The sequence below is a fragment of the Prunus avium genome, chromosome 6 (genome assembly GCF_965620075.1).
Source record: "Prunus avium chromosome 6, drPruAviu1.hap1.1, whole genome shotgun sequence".
Classification (NCBI taxonomy): domain Eukaryota; kingdom Viridiplantae; phylum Streptophyta; class Magnoliopsida; order Rosales; family Rosaceae; genus Prunus; species Prunus avium.
Window position 1 is genome coordinate 34,587,529 of NC_142289.1, and position 21,741 is coordinate 34,609,269.

The following is a 21,741-nucleotide window of genomic DNA, read 5'->3' on the forward strand; positions in this document are numbered from 1 at the left end:
GGAGCACTACATATTTTTGGCCCTTCCTTTATATTTCCTTCTTCTTTTTGTTGTGTGTTTCGTATTTACCCTTGTTCCAGATAATTAGTAAGAAATATTATCAATCTCGCAATTTTTATTTTTATTTTTATTTTTTCCAATTCATGCTAATTCTTCACGTGACACTAGACCACACCATGATTGAGAAAAAAAAAAAATATTAATCTCATTAAAGATATGAAAAACTTGCAAATCCTCAAATAAAATTGTTAGACCACCTAATTATTCCATTTCTTGATTCATATTCAGTTCTTATATTTATATTATGTTATGTTCCTTCAATTTGAATCTCATGGGTTTTTATTTTTTTGTTTTTAATTTTCTTTGAAGGGTAAAAAGTGAATTTCAAATTTTACAAAAATGTGCTGGGTAGTTTGAGTGAATTTTGAAGTCCAGTGGTCCGTCACTCGTCTAACTGTGTTATGGGCCCCACAAAGAAGCCTCGCCCACAGATTCTCGAGAATCCTAGAATTTTCCAGAGAAAATCACAGAAGCGTTTTCAAGGCCCAGTCTTTACTAGATTATTCTTGGCTTCCTTTTAAATACCCAACCAATCTTCTACTTTCCCAAACCAATCAAGCAAATTCTCTAACGACTCATATTCTCAAAACTTTCTCAGCATCCAAACAAAATCCATCAATTTTTCCAATGTCGATCATTCCCAGCTTCCGACGAGGCAGCATTTTCGACCCTCTCTCTCTCGATGCCTGGGACCCATTCAAGGATTTCCCATTCCCTTCCTCCTCATCACTCTCCACATTCCCTGAATTTTCCCGGGAAAATTCAGCTTTCCTGAACACGAGGATCGACTGGAAGGAGACCCCGGAAGCCCACTTGTTCAAGGCAGACCTTCCGGGACTGAAGAAAGAAGAGGTGAAGGTGGAGGTTGAAGACGACAGGGTGCTTCAGATCAGCGGAGAGAGGAACGTAGAGAAGGAGGACAAGAACGACAAGTGGCACAGAGTGGAGCGCAGCAGCGGCAAGTTCTTGAGGAGGTTTCAGCTTCCTGAGAATGCAAAGGTGGACGAGATTAAGGCTGCAATGGAGAATGGGGTTCTGAGTGTGACTGTTCCAAAGGCAGAGGTGAAGAAGCCTGATGTCAAAGCCATTGAAATCTCTGGTTAATTAAAATTGAGGAATCCAAGATCATCTGGGTTCTATAGTGCATCCACAGAGTATGTAGTAGAAATAAAGAGTGCCTAAATCAGAGTGATGGATATATTTCTATATGTGAGTTTGTGTCATTGTGTGGCTGTCTGTGAGTGTCAAGTGTCAAGTGTCATCCATGTTCGTTCTTAATCAAAGTCATGGATCGTAATTTTGCTAATTTGTGTTTTTGGGTTTTTGAGGCTTTGCCTGGTTCCTGTTAACCGCAATGATTCATGAACTTATATTCAAGTTTTATTGTGGTTATCTAATTAATTTTTAAAATAATAATTTTAAAAACCGAGTATAGAACCTTTTTTTTGGGTAAAATTGGGGAAAAAAACCCGAGTATAGCCGATCGGCTAGACTATTTCCTTTCAGAAAATTGGAAAAACCGAGTATAGCCCTATTTCTTTTAAAAATGGGAAAAAACTAGTATCGCCGCTCGGCTATACTATTCCTTTCGGAAAATTTAGGCAAAACCCGAGTATAGCCGACCGGCTATACTATTTCTTTTAAGAACTTTGAAAAACCGAGTACAGCCGGTCGGCTATACTATTTCTAAACAAATTTTAAAACAGTGTATAGCCGCTTGGCTATACTATTTCGTTTTAAAAAACTTTCAGACCGACTGAAGCCGAGCGTCTATGCTATTTATAAAAAAAATTTAAAAAGTCGTACAAAACTTGGAAAATAAAAGTATAGCCGGTCGGCTATACTATTTCTTTCAAAAAATTGGAAAATACGAGTATACTATTACTACAAAATTAAAAGGGGAGTATAGCCACACCGCAATACTATTTCTTTAAAAAAAATTCGAAAAACCCCAGTATAGCCGACGATTTCTTTTGAAAAAAAGTTGAAAAATCCGAGTATAACCGAGCGGCTTTACGATTTCGACCCATTCCCATCCTCACCACTCTCCACATTCCCGAGAAAATTCAGCTTTCTTGAACACGAGGATCGAGAAATGTAGAGAAGGAGGACAAGAACGACAAGTGGCACAGAGTGGAGCGCAACAGCGGCAAGTTCTTGAGGAGGTTTCAGCTTCCAGAGAATGCAAAGGTAGACGAGATTAAGGCTACAATGGAGAATGGGGTTCTGAGTATCAATGTTCCCAAGGCAGGGGCGAAGAAGCCTGATGCCAAAGCCATTGAAATCTCTGGTTAATATCGTCTCTGTATTCTCTACTGCATTTCACATTATGTATATCTTTGTTTGATTTTGGAGTGTCAATTGTCATCAATGTAATGAGTGATTTCTGATCGTAATTTTGCTAATTTGTGTTTTGCGTTTTTGAGGCTTTGCCTGGTTCCTTTCTGAATTGTATGGGTTGCTTTTCTAGTTTCAGTTTTGCTAAAATTCTTTCTTGTGTTTGAAACTTTTTGAGTGGCATTAAACTTTAAATTATGATCCTAAGATTTTTTATGTTCTACTCTATCTAAAGTTACATTTACTTTTTCGCTTTTGATATCTTATCATGGGCTTTGTTTGCTTTTGCTTTACCCAAATCTTAATCCTAGTCCCCTGGTCTCGATAAATAATTTTTTTTCGGTCTCGATAAATAATGATGCAGCAGATTTCGGGAAATTTAGGGGCTTGTTTGGTATGCTACTTGGATTCAATTTTATAAACTCAAAAACAGATTTTAAGTTAAAAACTTAAAAAACCTGTTTGGTCATTTTTAAAAAAACCCAAAACAAACTCAAAAACAAGTGAAGTTTTATATATATATAAAATTTCCTCTCGACACCGTCGTTCGCACCTCTGTCAAGGCCGTCAAGGTCTCATTCGTACACTACCCGACCCAAAATTGATCAATCTTTTTTCATGTTATGGGTTTCTAGGGTTTCTATTGAAAGCTCACAGATTTTTCCTTTTCTTTTGCTAATTTCAATTTAGGAATCTAGGGTTTCTTATTTTAATTTCATTTTTTTTAAGATCTTGAAAATAGTTTGGAGTTCAATACCAAATAAATTTTTAGATCTTAAAATTACTATTTGAAAACTCATCTTTTTTAAAAGAATTATAATTTTTGAGTAGATACCAAACACTTATTAGAGGAAACTAATAATATTAGGTAAAATATCTTTGATTTATTTAAACATTGAGATCATTCATGTAAAGTGTTTTTCATTAACTCCTCAAATCATAATATTTTCATGAAGCCAAACAACGATAATATGTATACTTCATAGTTGCATACGGATCAATCATTGTAATTAATTTGTTTATATAAATGAGTGATTGATACGAATCCCTCCATGACAAGAGAACATAGGGCTACATTTTTCTCTTCTTAAATTACAAGATCTATATCATATTTAATACAAAATATAGAAAGAAAAAAAAAACCCTTACAAAATGTCAAACTTGAGTGAAATTGAAATAATGAGTTTGAGTTGATATAGAGTAATGTGCTGTTAAAGATATTGGTTTTCAGCTTCCTTCTGCTCCGTTACTTTGGTGTGATAATCAATCTGCCCTTCATTTAGTTTATAATACTGTTTTTAGTGCTCGCATAAAACATGTTGAGGTTGATTATCACTTCATTAGGGAGTTGGTTCAGCATGGTATTCTTCATTTAAAGTTTGTTAATACTACCAATCAGCTCGCAGATATCTTTACAAAATCTCTTCCTTTCGCCCGACATGCTTATTTTCGTTCCAAGCTTACAGTGTGCAATCCCCACTTCAGCTTGCGAGGGCCTAAAGAGACTAGTTAGCTTATTAGATTAGTTTGTAATTAGTTACTCTTGTAAGTAATTTGATTTGATGCATGAAGAAAGCTTATATTAATGAATTAAATTTATGTGCAGCTTAGGTTAATTCTTTAATTTTGAGGTAAACTCAAGCTTTTTTTGTCAGTAATTGTCCAAACTCAGGTTTAAATATTAATGAATTGATTCATGTAGCAACCAGTTAATTACGTTCTTAATTTCCTTTTTAATGTGAATTTAATCCTAATTTCATAAACAAATTGGCCATTGATCATGCTTTGTTCGATATAGACTACCGCGGGTATAAAATTCAGCAATTGAGGCTTCTTCATTAACAGAAAATGACAATGATATGCTAGTTGGTTGATCATGCTTTGTAAATGATGGCATGTTCAGCTCAGTTCAACTATGCAGGACAAATGCTGGCTTTTTGAGGAAATGCCATGGTAACAGAGTAACTGCTTAGCATGAGAACTATGGTTCGCATTGCGGGTCTTTCATCTGGATTTTCCTGAACACAGAGTAAACCAATATGAACACATCGAATTACTTCATTGTTTGCATAAGAATCTCTTACATTTGGATCCAAATAAAGTAATGTTAGTCCAAATATCAGTGTGAAAATGTTGAAACTCATCTAGCAATCAGTGTCTAATCTTATAATTCATAAACAGTGTAACCAATAATTCAAATCTGATATCAATTCCATATCTCAATCAACCCATTAACAAAGTTCTGTTATTACTTATTAACATTAACAACATGGATTTGAATTCACTGTTCAAACCGAGCGAAGCTACGCGTTATATTACACTCACACATTGATTCATATAACCACAAACCCATGAAGAAGATTCAACCCAGACCCACAAAGAGGATGACGAGGAGACTGATGATGATGATGATGATGATATCTCACTGCATGTGCAAGGTACATATTTTTTGCCCTTCCTTTAAATTTCCTGCTTCTTTTTGTTGTATGTGTCTGTTTCTTATTTACCCTTGTTCCAGATAATTAGTAAGAAGTATTATCAGCCTCGCAATTTTTTTTTCTTTTTTCCAATTCATGCTATTCTTCACGTGACACCAGACCACACTATGATTGAAAAAGAAAAAAAAACTTGCAAATCCTCAAATGACATTGTCAGAACTAATTTTTCCATTTCTTGATTCATATTCAGATTTTATATTTATATTATGTTCTGTTCAATTTGAATTGCTTGGGTTAGTTTTTAATTTTCTTTGAAGGGTAAAGTGAATTTCAAATTTTACAAAAATGTGCTGGGTAGGTTGAGTGAATTTTGAAGTCCAGTGGTCCATCACTCGTCTAACTGTGTTATGAGCCCACAAAGAAGCCTCGCCCACAGATGCTGGAGAATCCTAGAACTTTCCAGAGAAAATCCCAGAAGCGTTTTCAAGGCCCAGTCTTTACTAGAATATTCTTGGCTTCCTTTTAAATACCCAACCAATCCTCTACTTTCCCAAACCAATCAAGCAAAGCAGCAATTCTCTGACGACTTAAATTCTCAAACTTTCTCAGCAATCCAAACAAAACCCATCAATTTTTCCAATGTCGATCATTCCCAGCTTCCGACGAGGCGGCATTTTCGACCCTTTCTCTCTCGATGTCTGGGACCCATTCAAGGATTTCCCATTCCCTTCCTCTTCATCACTCTCCACATTCCCTGAAATTTCCCGGGAAAATTCAGCTTTCCTGAACACCAGGATCGACTGGAAGGAGACCCCGGAAGCCCACTTGTTTAAGGCAGACCTTCCGGGGCTGAAGAAAGAAGAGGTGAAGGTGGAGGTTGAAGACGACAGGGTGCTTCAGATCAGCGGAGAGAGGAACGTGGAGAAGGAGGACAAGAACGACAAGTGGCACAGAGTGGAGCGCAGCAGCGGCAAGTTCTTGAGGAGGTTTCAGCTTCCTGAGAACGCAAAGGTGGACGAGATTAAGGCTGCAATGGAGAATGGGGTTCTGAGTGTCACTGTTCCAAAGGCAGAGGTGAAGAAGCCTGATGTCAAAGCCATTGAAATCTCTGGTTAATATCGTCTCTGTATTCTCTACTGCATGCACTTCACATTATGTATTTCTATGTTTGATTTTGGAGTGTCAGTTGTCATGAATGTTGATATCAATGAAATGAGTGTGAGTGTTTGTAATATAATGGCTTGTAAATTGTTCGTTTTTAATTTAATAAAGGGATCATAATTTTGCTAATTTGTGTTTTGGGTTTTTGAATTGCATTTGCATGTGTTACTTTTTCTGTTTTCAGTTCTCTTAATAAAATGCTTTGTGATTCTAAGATTTATTATGTTCGACTCTCTCTATTTAAAGTTACATTTACTTTCGTTTCTGAATTAGAGTCTCTTGATATCTAATCATGGGCTCTGTTTGCTTTTGCTTTACCCAAATCTTAATCCTAATCCTCTGGACTCAATAAATAAATAATGATGCATCAGATTTCTGGCCAAAAAAATGTTTACCCAACCAGCTCATGATTTGAGACCCACCCTACCTAAACTCTTTCAATATATCTTAGGCTAACTCTTTTTTTTTGTCTGAACCACGAGGTGGTTCTGGATGGGCCCCAATTATGGGTGGCACCTTTAAGCCTTAACCACAATCCAGATTAATCCCCGCTCACACCGGGTCGGCCCGTGAGGGATAAACTGATGGCCAAAGTGGTGACTCCATACGAGAGCAGGGATTGAACCCCTAACCTCTCTTATGCTCCGTTTGGATAAAAGAATTGCCAATTACATAGAATTCTAAAATGACGGAATTTAGATTTCCGTCATTTCAATTTCTGGCAATTGAAGATTTCAGTGTTTGGATTTATGTATGTCGGATTTTGTAAATGACAGAATTGAAAATTTCAATGTTTGGATATCTCATGTAAATTATAAATGACAGAAATTAAATATTTCGAAAGAAAAAAAAATTGATAACCGACATAGAAGCTATTCCTCGAAGTATAAAATAACATATCGTTTGATGAACTAAATTAACTCAACTTAGGCTAACTCTTTAATTTTGGGGTAAACTCAAGCTTTTTTGGTCTATCATTGTCCAAACTCATGTTTAAATATTAATGAATTGATTCATGTAGCAATATTGGTGTTGTTAATAGTGGGCCAATGACCTATCTCTCTGAATCTTAACATAATATCAGAAATCTTAACATAATTCATATCTGATATCAATTCGATCTCAATCAACCAGTTTATGCAAATTATGTGAGCATAAACAAAGTTCTGTTATTACTTACTAACATTAACAACATGAATTTGAATTCACTGTTCAAACCAAGTGAAGCTACATGTTGGCAAGAGTCGTTGTTATATTACACTCACACATTGATTCATATAACCACAAACCCGTGAAGAAGATTCAACCCAGACCCACCAAGAGGATGATGAGTAGACTAATGAAGATTATGATTTGGAGAATGACGTTGATGATGATGATGATGATAGTGTTTTCTCATTGCATGGAAAAACTGAGTATCGCTGCGCGATTGTACTATTTCGTTTTAAAAAAATTGGAAAAACTAGTATAGCGCTATTCTATTTCTTTTGAAAAATTAGGAAAAAACCGAGTATCGCCAGACAGCTATACTATTTCTTTTAAAAAAATTTGAAAAATCCGTGTATAGCCGCGCGGCTAAACTATTTCTTTTGAAATATCAGAGTAAAACCGAGTATAGCCGCTCGGCGCTACTATTTCTTTTATAAAAAAATTTGAAAGGGTCGTTGTTATATGTTGGCAAGAGTTGTTATATTTACACTCACACATTCACTCATATAACCATAAACCCATGAAGAAGTTTCAACCCAGACCCACAAAGAGGATGATGAGGAGACTAATGATGATTATGATGAGGATAATGACGACGAATGACGTTGATGATGATAGTGTTTTCTCACTGCATGTTCAAGGTAGCACTACATATTTTTTACCCTTCCTTTATATTTCCTGCTTCTTTTTGCTACGTATTGTTTCGTATTTACCCTTGTTCTAGATAATTAGTAAGAAATATTATTCCCTCGCAATTTTTATTTTTATTTTTCCCAATTCATACTAATTCTTCACGTGACACTAGCCCACCTAATTATTCCATTGAAGGGTAAAAAGTGAATTTCAAATTTTACAAAAATAGTGCTGGGTAGGTTGAGTGAATTTTGAAGTCCAATGGTTCATCACTCGTCTAACATTGTTGGAGCACCTCCACCCAGAAGAGTAAGGGCAAGGCAAAGGCAAGCAAGGTTTGTCACTATTCACATGAATAGTAGCAGCTTTGCCTTTTTGTTTCCACCCTAAAGGCAAAGGCAAGGGCAAGGGCAAGGGCAATTACTATTCACTTTAATTTATTTTCTATTTTTTATACTTAAATCATTAATTTTGATAAGATTTTCGGATAAAATTTTCAATTGCCACGTGTCACTATTTATTATAAAATTCTTATATCAAATTTCAGATAAAATTTTCAGATAAGATTTTCAGACTAAATTTTAGGATTAAATTTTCGGTTGCCACATGTCCGTATTTATTATAAAATTCACATCTCACTCATCATACAATTGAAATACCTACTAACTCATCATACAATTGAAATACTTCCAGTCCTCATAGTCCGACACAATCGAGTATAAGGACGACTCAATCATTGGCGGAGGCGGTTCCACTGGATCACGACGTGGGGGAGTATTTTCCTTTGTAAGAGTAATAGTGCCATTATTTCCGACACAGAACGCACCACTGGAACCGACTGCGGACATTGTTCACTTGAGAAGCCATGTATAATGATTTTCCTATTTTTTGTTTGCCTTGAATAATCTATTAAAAAAATGAAATTGGAAACGCAAGAAATATATTTTAAAAAACGACATTAAATTTAATAAAACGACTTCTTTTTTCTTTTTACCTCGTCGCCAAGATTTTGACCTCTTCCAATGTTTGTCCATGACTCTCTGACAACAGCCCAGTCAATTCTTGCCTGTGCGCTTGTCTGGGCTGGACCTTGCGCGCTGGAGGGGGGTTTGGGGCCTGGGGCTGCCATTTGCCCGGGTTTGGGCTTGCGCTGGAGGAGCCCTTAAGAAGCCCCGCCCACAGATTCTCGAGAATCCTAGAATTTTCCAGAGAAAATCCCAGAAGCAAGGCCCAGTCTTTACTAGAATATTCTTGGCTTCTTTTAAATACCCAACCAATCCTCTACTTTCCCAAACCAATCAAGCAAAGCAGCAATTCTCTGACGACTTAAATTCTCGAACTTTCTCAGCAATCCAAACAAAACCCATCAATTTTTCCAATGTCGATCATTCCCAGCTTCCGACGAGGCGGCATTTTCGACCCTTTCTCTCTCGATGTCTGGGACCCATTCAAGGATTTCCCATTCCCTTCCTCTTCATCACTCTCCACATTCCCTGAATTTTCCCGGGAAAATTCAGCTTTCCTGAACACCAGGATCGACTGGAAGGAGACCCCGGAAGCCCACTTGTTTAAGGCAGACCTTCCGGGGCTGAAGAAAGAAGAGGTGAAGGTGGAGGTTGAAGACGACAGGGTGCTTCAGATCAGCGGAGAGAGGAACGTAGAGAAGGAGGACAAGGACGACAAGTGGCACAGAGTGGAGCGCAGCAGCGGCAAGTTCTTGAGGAGGTTTCAGCTTCCTGAGAATGCAAAGGTGGACGAGATTAAGGCTGCAATGGAGAATGGGGTTCTGAGTGTGACTGTTCCAAAGGCAGAGGTGAAGAAGCCTGATGTCAAAGCCATTGAAATCTCTGGTTAATTAAAATTGAGGAATCTAAGATCATCTGAGTTCTATAGTGCATCCACAGAGTATGTAGTAGAAATAAAGAGTGCCGATGGATATATATATATTTCTATATGTGATTTTGTGTGGCTGTCTGTGAGTGTCAAGTGTTATCCATGTTGATATTAATGAAATTGTGTGGTTTCTTGTAAAATTATATTATAACTTGTATTTTTAATGTTATATACTCTACTTGAATTCGAAGAATCGAACTCGTGTGTAAAAAGTCGTAACTCAATTGAAATAAGGCTAGAGCGATGATCAACTGGCTTATCAACTGGCGCTGCGATGATCAACTGGCTTAATCTATATAATTTTATTTTATTCATTACGTAAACATGAATCAATCACATTCTGAAAGTTTCTAGAATTATCACATTCTCTTTCAAAGTTGCGGAGGCATTGAACTCTTCAACTGTTAATTATTCATTTCTTCATGGTGAATTAAGAAGAGTACATGTGTCTTCCTTTGGGATGTTATCAAAAGGGGAAGACATTTTCAAGTGACTTAATTATGGTAGGCAGGCAGTAGGCTTTACCTTAGTCCCCAACAAATTAAGGCTTTTCTTAATGTTGATCCTTCACCATTGGTTGCATAATTGACCTGCTCATAATGTATTTTATCTTGTTATTACTTGAATTAATCTTATTTTACGATGTTTACATTTTCATCATGTCGGCTCTAAGGCTTTTCTTCATCCTTTGTAATTCCATTTCTTAATGCCGGCTCATTTATATTTTTTATAGTTTTGTTTTGTTTTTTTAAATAAAGCGACAATCTTGTCTTGTTTTGTTTTATTTTTCATAAATCAAGCAATAACTCAAAAATAGAGACATTAAACTTGGATGTAAGTGAACAAACACATTATCCTAACAAACCACCCGCTACACTTATAGGCCCTGTTTGGTGGGCTGACTTGGACTGGTTAGGATGGGCTTCGAAGCATTGGATTGGTCTGGCTTGAACTGACTAGGCTTTGAGTCCAGTCTTGTTCATTTTTGCACTAAACAACATACTTGAATTAACTTTTTTTTTATTTAATAAATCAGATTTTTATTTTATTTGTTATTAACAATTCAAAATTCCAATTTTTTGCCTCAGATTGAAGAAAAACCCTGAAACCATATGCAAAATCCTAAACAAATCAAGAAGAGAACTCATAACATCAATAATCAAACCTAAAATCAAACTCATAAAAAAAAATTCAGAAAAAATAGAAAATCAAACTCATATCAAGTTTATGAAAACATAAAAGAAAAAAAAAATCTATTGCTAGTTGTTTTCCTTCTTTGTCTCTGTTTTCTCTGATTCCTACAGTTGTTGGCAGTGGCGGAGCTAGGAATTCTATCAAGGATGGTCAACTTTAAATTACAATGAACTTAGTTTTTATAGGAAAATATGTATAAGAATTCATTATAATGATTAAATTTCAATATCACAAATTTAATATTTTAGTAAGTATAACCCAAATTCTAGCAACCTAAAAATAATAAAAGAGTATCAAAGTAAGTGTAGCTATAAAACAACTTGGATAACATAGATAAATATAATATTTTCAAAATGTTGAGAAGGGTCAAGTGGCCCTTGTGGGCCTTAATTGGCTCCGCCAATGGCTATTGGGCTTTGTTTGATTTTGTTTTTGAAGTGAATTTATACATAGGTATCAGGTTAGTCAACATGATAGACGACTGAGATTTCTTCAATCTTTAGATTGCTCTGGCGATGCCCTGGTGAGAGCATACTGCAGAGGTGATGACTCCGGCGATGGGTCGAAAGTGGTGGAATAGAGAGAGACACCAACAAGATTGGACATAAGAGATAGGATCCATGTCCCAAATAACTAGGGTTATGAAACCCAACCCCAGATGTGGGTTTACAATGAAACCTTTGTAGCCATCACTCTCCTTCCCATCCAACACGTTGCCGCCTTCTCTATTCTCCAGTCTAAGATACATTTAAGTTCACCAAACAATGGGTAGAATTCATGTCCATTTTAATTGGAAATATCTCATCCAGTCCAGCCCACCAAACATGGCCATAATTCTTTGTCACGAACTAACTATCCATAAGCTTGACCTTTAAAAGGCTCTTCAACTTATAATCTATCAGATTTAAGACTCAAGCCCAACGCTTCTACCTACCAAGGCCCATTAGACCAAGCTGAGAGGACTGATTGATCTGTTGAATGCAGGCATTAATGAGTTTGGTGCCATCGTTTTCACGTAAGCTTCAAAGGTGAGAAAATATTTCAAAGAGGTACAAATGATAATATGGATAATAGCTAAAACCTAATGATGGATGGTAGACTACATCTATATATATAAAGCAAAAGGCAGAGAATAGTGAAACATTCAAAATACCAGAAAATGCTCTTAGTTAATGCAAATATTAAGAATTGAAATTATTAATTAAGTGAGGATAATATGGTAAATTTACACTTTTTCATATTAAAAAAATTTAAAATTAAAAGAAAAATCAGATCATTGATCCTCTTTTTATGTAACACAACTACCCATTATCTTTTTTAGTTCTAAAATAAATTTAATTTTTTCTTTTAAAAAACCTCTCGCAGGCGCGGAAGCGCATGCAGAGAGGCTAGTTATTTATAAATTATATATCACGGCAACGATCATATTCGTATCTGGCAACTTTTTGCGTATTATAGTACGTAAAATTTTGAGATCAATAATCCATATTAAAACAATTATAATACGCAATGAATATATCGTACAATTCACTAATAAATATTCTCCTTTTCTTTTTGGTTGCATGTTTCTTTTCAAGATTTGTCTCATATCCCCCACCCCCACATGGCCAAACCGATTGGACAATGAAATCCCTAAAATGGGATCCAAAAGATACGCATAAGGAAAGGAAGTGATACAAGTCTGCATAATTGCCAAGTTGGCCAAATTTGTGAATTTTATGCCGTTGGAGTAATAAAATAAAAGAAAGGTTCCAACTTGAACGTCAATTTGTTTGACGTCCAAAACCAGGCTGAATCCCATGTGATTACTTCCAAAATCACAAGCCCAGTCAATCATGTCAGTCCTATTCCTTCTTATCGAGTGTTTGTTTGGTATGAAAATAGGAAAGGAAAAATCGTAGGCTAGGCACATTGGCTTTGCATTAATTCCCAAGAAAGAGTAGACAACAAATCATTTTACAGTGCGTTATCAACGAGCACTTGGAAATTTCTTACCTTGATCATGCATACCCTTTTTTTTTTTTTTTTGGTGAAAGATCATACATACTTCAATCAATCATGAAGAATATAATGCTTGAGTGGTAATAATCATGGTAATGTTAAAAAGTTGTTGAATAATATATAGTCAATTTGCCAATTATATATGTAGCACGTTCATTTTTTTTTCTTCTTCTAGGAATAAATCATTTTATCCCACATTCCAACTTAAAAAATTATTATGAAAAACGCTTTTTGGACAATGGTTTATCCATTGGAACCATTTCTCTATGTTTAATACTGAACAACATTAAAAAGAATGGGGTTTTATCACGAATGGTCTCTGAACTTTTCAAAAATCTTCATTTGAGTCCTCTAAGTTTCAAATAAATTAATCTGGTACTTAATGATTTGCTCAACACATCAATTTGTCCCTCTTGTCGTATGTTGTCAAAATATTTGTTAAAATTGATCGATGATTAACTTTAAAGATGTATTTTAGTCAAAACACAACAACCTATCTACCCATAAGAAAAAGTAAATCTCATATATGTTGCTCCACAAGGTTTAGATATTTGTATCATCTCGAAGTAAGGAGCCATGACATATATGTTTGGAATATATTCAATTTTGAGAGAGTTGAAAAAGAACTATCTTGTTGAAATATGCTCTCTTTGATCGGATTCAAATGTAAAACCCTAAATAGAAAAAGATGTGACCTTATGGAGCAAAAATGTGATTTTTATGAATGAGCTATATTTTGATGAAAATGCCCTTTTAAAGTTGGTCACATGATGATATGTGACAAAATTCAGCGAATGTTTTGTTAGAATGCAACAACAGGGATAAAATTTGATGTGTAGACCAAAAGATGAAGGATCACATTGATTGATTTGAGAGTTTAAGGACTAAAATGAGGTCTTTTAAAAAGTTCAAAAACTATTTATGATAAAAACCTAGAAGAATGAGAGAAAAATAGAAGAAATAATAATAATTTTTTAAAAAAATGACTATGAGTATTGTAACCTCAAAACAAAAACTGTTTTCAGTCTTTTTCTTTGTTAGAGATTTAAATGTCTAATTTCACATGCCTGTAAATTTCTGAATACACAATTATGGCAAGTAGGAATGCTCTTAACATTTGTCGTGGCCTTATAATTCTTCTCAATCATGGATTCATAGGATTCATTTTTTATCGTTTTCAATATAGGGTCATGAGCATTACAATCTTGGATCTACATTGCAATGATGATGTTAAGGCTTAGAGCATTACATTCCCTTTTCCATCTGCATTATGCTTCTATTTTATTACTTCTTCTTCTTTCTCATCACATCCTCACCTTTTTCTTTACTCTTTTTCTCTTACTTTTCTCCTTGATCCCCTTTTGAGCTTAAAGTGATCACTTTAATCCCAGGCGCTGGTTCAAAAGCATATCCTCTTCAGTCTTTTGGTACATCTTATTCTAGGGATAAAAAAAAAAAGGGGATCATCACTTTGATACTCTCTTCATCATGTTTAACTGTAACAATAGTAAAGCCACAAGAAAAAGCTTACTGAGAATATTATCAGATTCTAGTCTCGCGACATGCCTTCGTGCGTGCGTTATCTTTATTTGTAAAGTTTTTTTTTTTCTTCGTTTTTTTACGTATTTATGCCCTTAATATGAAGTAATTGTGTTTTGGATTTTTTCTTTAAACGAGGGCAATTTGAGTTATATGAAAATTTAACTATAATGAGTTTTTGCTTTATATTAGTAGAATGGATGTTTTATGGTTCACATATGTTTGAAAACTTAGCAAGTTAATGCTTTGAAACGGTAGGAAATTAAACCAGTTTTGTATATTTTTCGAATTAATTAATAGGAAATTTAGTTTCGGTCGCAATTTTGTTTTACGAAATTTGAAAATGCAAATGATCATATTTACTTTTGTAAGTATCTTTTTTTTTTTTGGGGGTCGAGCACTTTTGTAAGTATCATACTATCAGCAATATTGTTTTATGTTTTACTAGTTTTAGGTCACAAATCAACTAATTGTTTACTTTTTTTATTTTTATTTTTTTTTATTTTAAGTTTCAGGTAGGGGAGCCCAAGGTTAGAGCCTACCAAGATCTGTTTGAGGACTTACATAGATGGTCTTAGCCCTTTTTTTGAATTTTACAGATATATCACCAAGAAAGATTATCGTCAGCAGGACTAACCTAGACATGGATAATGAAGAGAATGATACTTATCAACTCAACCAATTCTCATGGCCACTAATTGTTTACTTTTTAGAAAGGCAAATGTATTATTTTAATAAAAACGAAAGTGATGCACTTTTATTTTTGTGTGTGGCTTTTTATAGATTGCACTTTCGAATTTCACCTAAAGCTAAATTAAAAATAATAGCTTGATTATTTTTAATATAAAAAGATATGTTTTGGACAAAAATGAAATTAACCAATTAATCGGTAAATATACTTTGTTTTGACTCAGAGAATAAGATCAATTTGCCGGGGTCAGAGACAAAAATGATATTATATTAGACCTTGAAAACGACATTCACAACTCCTTAACCCAATTCAGGCGGGACCACATTTTTTAATGAAAATCTTCATATACGAAGACCAAACCGATCTGGTAGAAAGTTTAGGAACAAATAAAATACATTAAGGCCCTTCAAAATGGGGCCCAGGAACATACTTCCTGTCTTTAGGAGCCTATACGATGTGACCGCCCGATAATCCGTTCTTCCTTTTAGCCGTCCGATGACAACGATTGCCTCCCCTCTCTCCATCTCTCTCTGCTTTGACTGTTTGTACCTCACGGTACAAAACAAATTAGCTTCAGCCAGAAAGAAAACACCCCACACATACACTCATCACACTCCCATCAACACCAGTTCTCTCTCTCTCTCTCTCTCTCAGTTTTCCAGCTTAAGATTCTGAGAGGCTTTGGAGTTTGGGGAAGAGAAAAGCGAAGCATTTGGGATTACGAGGCTGCCCTACGATTCTACTCGGCCTTTGATCTCTGCTTTCACCTTTCTGTTTTCACAGACCAATGAGCCACCGACACGTATTGCTTCTTCTTTGAGCCAGTCGCAGTTTCCGTTAATGGCGTTTCCTGCCTCTGCATCACCAAAGATTCACTCTGGTGAGTACTATTCAGAAATTGCGAGAATATATTCCGTTTGTTTCCCGAGAAATGTAATTTTGTTGATTTTTCTTTGATTTTTGTGCTGGTTTGCGCGTTTTTGTTCATTTATTTCTGGATTGGAATTTGACAGCTGAAATATTTACTCGCTGGTTGGCAGCTGAGAAAGTGAGAGAAAAAGAAAACGAAAGGAAAGAGCTTTCCTTTTTCTGTCGTTCTTTTCAAACTTTTCCAAACGAACTGCTTCAAATTTTTTTTGAAAGTTGAGAGGGCTCTGGATTTGATTTTCGAATAGCTGGCGAGCTTTGTCTTTACCATTAGGCTTAGCGGCGACAATGATGCCGACGACGACAGGTCGTTTTTACCCTTATCTTAGATTTTTGAGATTGGGTCTTAATGGACCACCAAATTCTTGGTTTTGAATGTGATTCTCTGCTTCCCTCTTTGTCCATATTACCATATACAGCTCTCACTTGTCGTATTGCATGAGATTTCAGTTTCGCGCCATGAAGGTCGGCTTCATCATCTATCAATTCAGTGAATTCACATTATGAATTGATTAATACGCTACCATTTTGCCTAGTTCTTAGCGTAGTTGAGTTCTGTGGATGATAATTTTTCGAATTTTTATGCTCTGAGCTTATGAATAAAGGTTCTCTGAGCAGTGGGGGCAAATACCATTGCGCGATTTACTCCTCCTGATTGTAAGATTTGAAATTTCTTAGAGCTTATCTGCTTGCCTGATATTCTTTTACTACTTTGTGGGAATTGACTGCATTTGTTAATGAACTATGTGTGCTGACTGAATTTGATGATAATCAAGATGCATGTTGTATTGTGTTTTTGTTTGTTTGTTTTTTTTCATTGTGAAGTTTCCTGAAATAACTTTCATTCGAGATAGATTCCTGAATTCTTCTGGTGTAATCATAGTAAACACTGCAATTAGAATGTGGTTCATGTGACACTAATGTGGTCTAAGATGTTGAGAGGAGTTATGGTTCCACTTTTTTTTGGTTGGCTTGACGAGGGAGACCTCCACTCGTTAAAACTTAAAAGAATTTATTTCTTGTTCAGAGACTTTGTTGCTTTGCTTCTTGACATGTGCAAAGGGAATTTTTCTTATGTCGATTAACCAATATTGTTAATTTAGTTAGTGAGAGAAAAATAGTCTACTTAGCAGATTGGTAGTAGTATATGATGGTATTCATGGTAACCTTCCATTTATTTTGGAAAACTTGTGTCAGTATTTCACTTTTTTGGGCTGCAGCATTCAATTTTCTCTTTATTTTATCTTCAGACTGGCCAGCATTGTTGTGAATCAATCCATCTGCTCAGCTGAATAAGAACATATGGAGCTTCCTTGTAGCAAGATTTTCCAGGTACGATAAACCAGGGCATTGCAGATACCACCATGGATGGCTGTTTAGAACCCATAAAGAATTCCAATGATCAACAATCTCTAGGAACTTCTGGTAACATGTTGCGCCAAATAAATGCAAGTACAAATCTGCAAGACAAGCCCCAATCAAGAAAGCCTAGTTTGTCCTATGCTGATCTACATCATGAGATTACAAGAAATGTAAAAGATATCCCATCTAATTCTGTTGGGAACCACCAAAAGCAGCGGATTAATAGAAAGACAACTGCTGAAGAAGAAATTGTTAGGCACATGTCAAATTTGCCAAGTTATCTTGAGAGAGGAAAAAACCTTCAGGAGAAAGTTTTAAATGTCGGGGTCCTAGACTGGGGGCGCCTAGAAAAATGGCAGTGTAGCCATAAACAGATGCCATACAGAAATAGCCGTTATTCACCGTCCAGTAGTAATACAACCTCATGTTTTTCGACGGATGGATCATCAACCCATTCCAGCCGAGGTCACAGCTGTTCTCCTGCTCGGCCAAGGATGCACCGTCATTCACTGCAATCTCATTTCACGAAATCTCCAACAGAAGGCCATTCTGAAGTTGTCAGCTCTTTTGGAGAAAGGGTTGAAAAGTTTCAAGACCTTAAAGCTGACCAAAGTAGCACCGTGAATGGGCCGGAAAAGTTCATTGGAACAGATACATCTTTATGCAGAAGCCGCATAGACATGAAGGTGGAACAGTGCAAGAGTAAAGATTCAGATGCAAAGTGTGAGCCAGAAAAAAGAAGTTTGTGGAATGGCCCACATTTGGAAATGGCAGCTCATTTAAAGGTAAAGAAAAAGACTCAAGTTGGTGAATTTATTCAGAAAGCAGAGAACTTACAGAAACCATATTCAGAAAATTTTGAATTAGACATTCCTGAAGGATGCAAGAAAGTTGTTCTGCTTTTGCCTAGAGATTTTCCCGAAAACAATCACTCTGGGGTTTCCCACCTTTCTGATTCAACAACACTGCTTCATCAAAGAGCAGAGAAAACTACTCGAGCAAGCTCTTCAGAGAGACCCAAGGAGGCCTGCCATGCAGAGCTCAATTCTGATTTCCCACATTCGTGCCATTTTCCTTCTGAAGTTGAAAGTAAACACTCTCGGGTAAAACACCTTGGCTCCACAGATGGTGCGACTCTCAGATTTCAATCTAATACACCTAGCTCAGCATCATTGTCATCTACAACAGGAACTAACCCACACAGAGGCAGAAATGTAGAAGAGAAAAAAGTAGCAGTAGTGTCTACATCTTCTTCAACTGTAAGTGAGCCTTATAAAGGATTGGATCTGAAACCAAGCAAAGCAACTGCTGAAAAAGTAAGAAACACTTCACCTTTTCGCCGATTTAGCATTGGTGTGGGTAAGATGAGTAAGAATACCAGTTCTAAGGACTGTTTAGATACACAGCAGCTGAGCTCAACAACTTTTTCAGCTAAACCTGGTTCAGAGAACACTGCGACTTCCACATTCTTAGGTGCTTCAGATGGTCAAAAGTCCAATGCCACTGGCAGATCCAAGTCCCCTCTGAGAAGGTTACTGGATCCACTGCTGAAGTCAAAGGTGGCAAACTCCCATCACTTAGTGGAGCCATTAGAGAAAGATTCCATATTGTCTGAGGGGCGGGTGGATTCTTTGTCCGAGCAGCCAGGGAAGGTAAAATTGGGTATGACTGGTTGTAGGACAATTAATGTCAATGAGCCAGTGAAGGCCAAGAAGTGTGGATCATCTGCAGTTCAAGCTCTTCTACGAGTTGCAGTTAAGAATGGCCTGCCCCTGTTCACATTTGCTGGTGACAATGACATCGACATCCTTGCAGCCACGATGAAGAAGCTAAATACCTTGAAAAAGGGTGACTGCAGCTGCATCTACACATTTTTCAGTATCCGGGAAGTCAAGAAAAAAGGTGGAACTTGGATAAATCAAGGCAGCAAAGGCAAGAGTCATGACTACGTCCGTAATGTTATTGCTCAAATGAAGGTCGCTGATTCTCAGTTTCCCAATTTGGTTAGACCGGATCACTTTAGCATGAGAGAGTTTGTTTTATTTTCTGGAAACCTAAGACAGGCAGATTGTGAAACCTCAGACTTCCAGCCAAGTGATGAGCTTGCTGCTGCTGTTGTCAAAATCCCCAAAAAGGTCAATCAGCAATCCACCGGAGATTGGCATCATTGGGATAACTGTAGTAACTTGCCTGCGGTTGGTTCAAAAGAGTGTTTGTCAAGGGTGAGACGCCATTCTTATTCTGGGGAAGCTGTAGAGAAGCCTTTTGTTGGTGGTCAAGGCCTAATTAGCACAACAGTCATACTTCCAAGTGGTATCCATAGTCTACCAAGTAATGGGGGACCATCATCACTGATTGAACGTTGGAATTCAGGTGGATCATGTGACTGTGGAGGTTGGGATTTGGGTTGCAAACTTAGGATATTTGACAATCAGAATCCAGTCAATGAGAAAGTGAAATCACATAAGGTTTGTTCCATCACAGATCGGTTCGAGCTTTTCCCTCAGGTATAGTGTTTTTCTTTAGCCAGGGTGATATATAATTTTCTTTTCTTTTCCATGTTATTCTGAAAGTTACCAACTAATGTCACCTTTTGTTTTCATTACATATCCACAGGGAGGTTTACAAGAAAACCAGCCTACTTTCAGTATGTCCCCATTCAGGGATGGTATCTATTCAGTTGAGTTCAGTTCTTCACTCTCAATCTTACAAGCATTCTCCATTTGTATAGCAGTATTAGATAGTTGGAACTTATGTGAGTTCTCGGAGTCAAGGAACTCGTTAGAAGAAAAAACTTCTGGAGAAAGCATATTAATGCAAAATGATGGATTAAGTGCTCCAAATCGAACGGAAGGGGAAGTTCCTGCAAGATATGTCTCATATCCCCCACTTTCTCCAGCCGGGAGGGTCTAGTTTTACCATGATTACCTCTTATAGTTACCATGTATCTTCATTTGGCTGGGTTGGATTTTAGATTCATGATCCCCGCGAAGATAACTGAAGTCTTGGATCCGCAGAGTACTTTAGATGTCAGAAGTAATATGAAGTGCATCAAATGTATTCTGAGTGGAACTGTTTCATCAATTTAAATGTGCATATAATGAGTGAATAGTATGTTATTTTTCACGTTGAATTTTAATAAACTCAATTTCTGATGGGAATATTGGAGAATAATGATCCAATTCCTCCAGTATTGGGGTGCAAGCCCCTCCTTGAAATGGAAATATGAGGCCTTGCAGGCTGTTTATTTTCCCTCTTGGTTACTCATTTGGTGTGCATTTTCCACCTGCATTGTTTTTCCATGCCTGATTCAACAGATTTCTGTACATCAAAGGGATGTCTCTCAAACTTTCACACGAGCGTCCTTGTACACACGTACACACGTACACACACACGTAGAAGATACAAGTGAGCAGACATCAACTTCCATTGTAAGGCAATAATCAGGGAGTCCCTGCATAAAATCTTTGCTGTGAAGCAGCTCCCAATTATGGAAATTGCAACAACAAGATGCCCTACAAGGCTAAAACAGTGAGTTAGAATGCCAGGAGTGCCCTCAAGGTGGGGTGTATTGATTGTTGGGTGCTCTAGGAGAAATCTTATCAGAGTGGCTTTCTTTGCGGCACCTTTAAGGAACACTGGTTTGCGTCTTTTTGAATGCAGTACAAAGCTTAGGAGGAAAGCCAAAAGCGAAAAGGAGGACGTCTCACATCACATATATATGATACATTTACATTGCGTAGGAATTATGACACTACTATATAGCATACATTTCCAATATGGGTTGTATTTGGTCATTATGCATTGCATCTTAGACTCACCAAATGGTTATGTACCTTGCCTTTGTTAATGGAGAGCAACTCAAATTAATACGTTAAACTGGGGAAAATGGATTAGGGTTTTTTAACTCTGTTATTCGGGATGAGATCTTTACCTTCTTTTTTCAGTTGGACAAAGTTGAAATTCTTCATACTTATCGAGAAGCTAATACGGTACTAGATACTCTGGTCAATAAATGACATAAATTTACACAACCTTATGATTGGTTTTCTAAATTTTCGTTTATTGTAGTTGTAAAATTTCGTTTTGATTTTCGGAAATTCCTCCCATTGTGATTTTTATACAAGTTATATTGGAAGAGAATGATTTTTTCGCACACACTACCAATGTGCCATAAATTTCAAATCTAAAACCGTCGGTCTACAGTCAAGATCCTTTTTCATTAAACTAAACACCATTCTATTGTAGTTTATGTTGGACTTATCTCTCTCTCTTTTTTTGGTCAATTACATTGTG

At 36.5% G+C, this 21,741-nt stretch overlaps 4 protein-coding genes across 7 annotated transcripts; all 4 read left to right on the forward strand.

The window, feature by feature from the left end:
* Positions 1-588: 588 nt before the first annotated feature.
* On the forward strand, positions 589-1,366 carry LOC110769207 (18.5 kDa class I heat shock protein-like). The gene has a single exon (XM_088255436.1). It carries the CDS (start codon positions 688-690, stop codon positions 1,162-1,164), a length of 477 nt encoding a protein of 158 aa, XP_088111562.1. The 5' UTR covers positions 589-687; the 3' UTR covers positions 1,165-1,366.
* A 4,004-nt stretch (positions 1,367-5,370) lies between these two features.
* LOC110769206 (18.5 kDa class I heat shock protein-like) lies at positions 5,371-6,125 on the forward strand. The gene has a single exon (XM_088255573.1). The coding sequence runs from the start codon at positions 5,475-5,477 to the stop codon at positions 5,949-5,951; it is 477 nt and encodes a 158-aa protein (XP_088111699.1). The 5' UTR covers positions 5,371-5,474; the 3' UTR covers positions 5,952-6,125.
* Positions 6,126-9,116: 2,991 nt separating this feature from the next.
* Positions 9,117-9,874, forward strand: LOC110769203 (18.5 kDa class I heat shock protein). The gene has a single exon (XM_088255399.1). The coding sequence runs from the start codon at positions 9,217-9,219 to the stop codon at positions 9,691-9,693; it is 477 nt and encodes a 158-aa protein (XP_088111525.1). The 5' UTR covers positions 9,117-9,216; the 3' UTR covers positions 9,694-9,874.
* Positions 9,875-15,731: 5,857 nt separating this feature from the next.
* On the forward strand, positions 15,732-20,697 carry LOC110771604 (uncharacterized). Of its 4 annotated transcripts, none has more exons than XM_021975938.2 (4): positions 15,732-16,036; positions 16,170-16,390; positions 17,334-19,952; positions 20,062-20,697. In XM_021975938.2, the coding sequence occupies exons 3-4, from the start codon at positions 17,448-17,450 to the stop codon at positions 20,356-20,358; spliced, it is 2,802 nt and encodes a 933-aa protein (XP_021831630.2). In that variant the 5' UTR covers positions 15,732-16,036; positions 16,170-16,390; positions 17,334-17,447; the 3' UTR covers positions 20,359-20,697. The 4 variants fall into 4 exon arrangements, with proteins under 4 accessions (XP_021831630.2, XP_088110085.1, XP_021831629.2 ...); XM_088253959.1 differs by having other exon boundaries at positions 16,197-16,390; XM_021975937.2 differs by lacking the exon at positions 16,170-16,390.
* Positions 20,698-21,741: the final 1,044 nt, after the last annotated feature.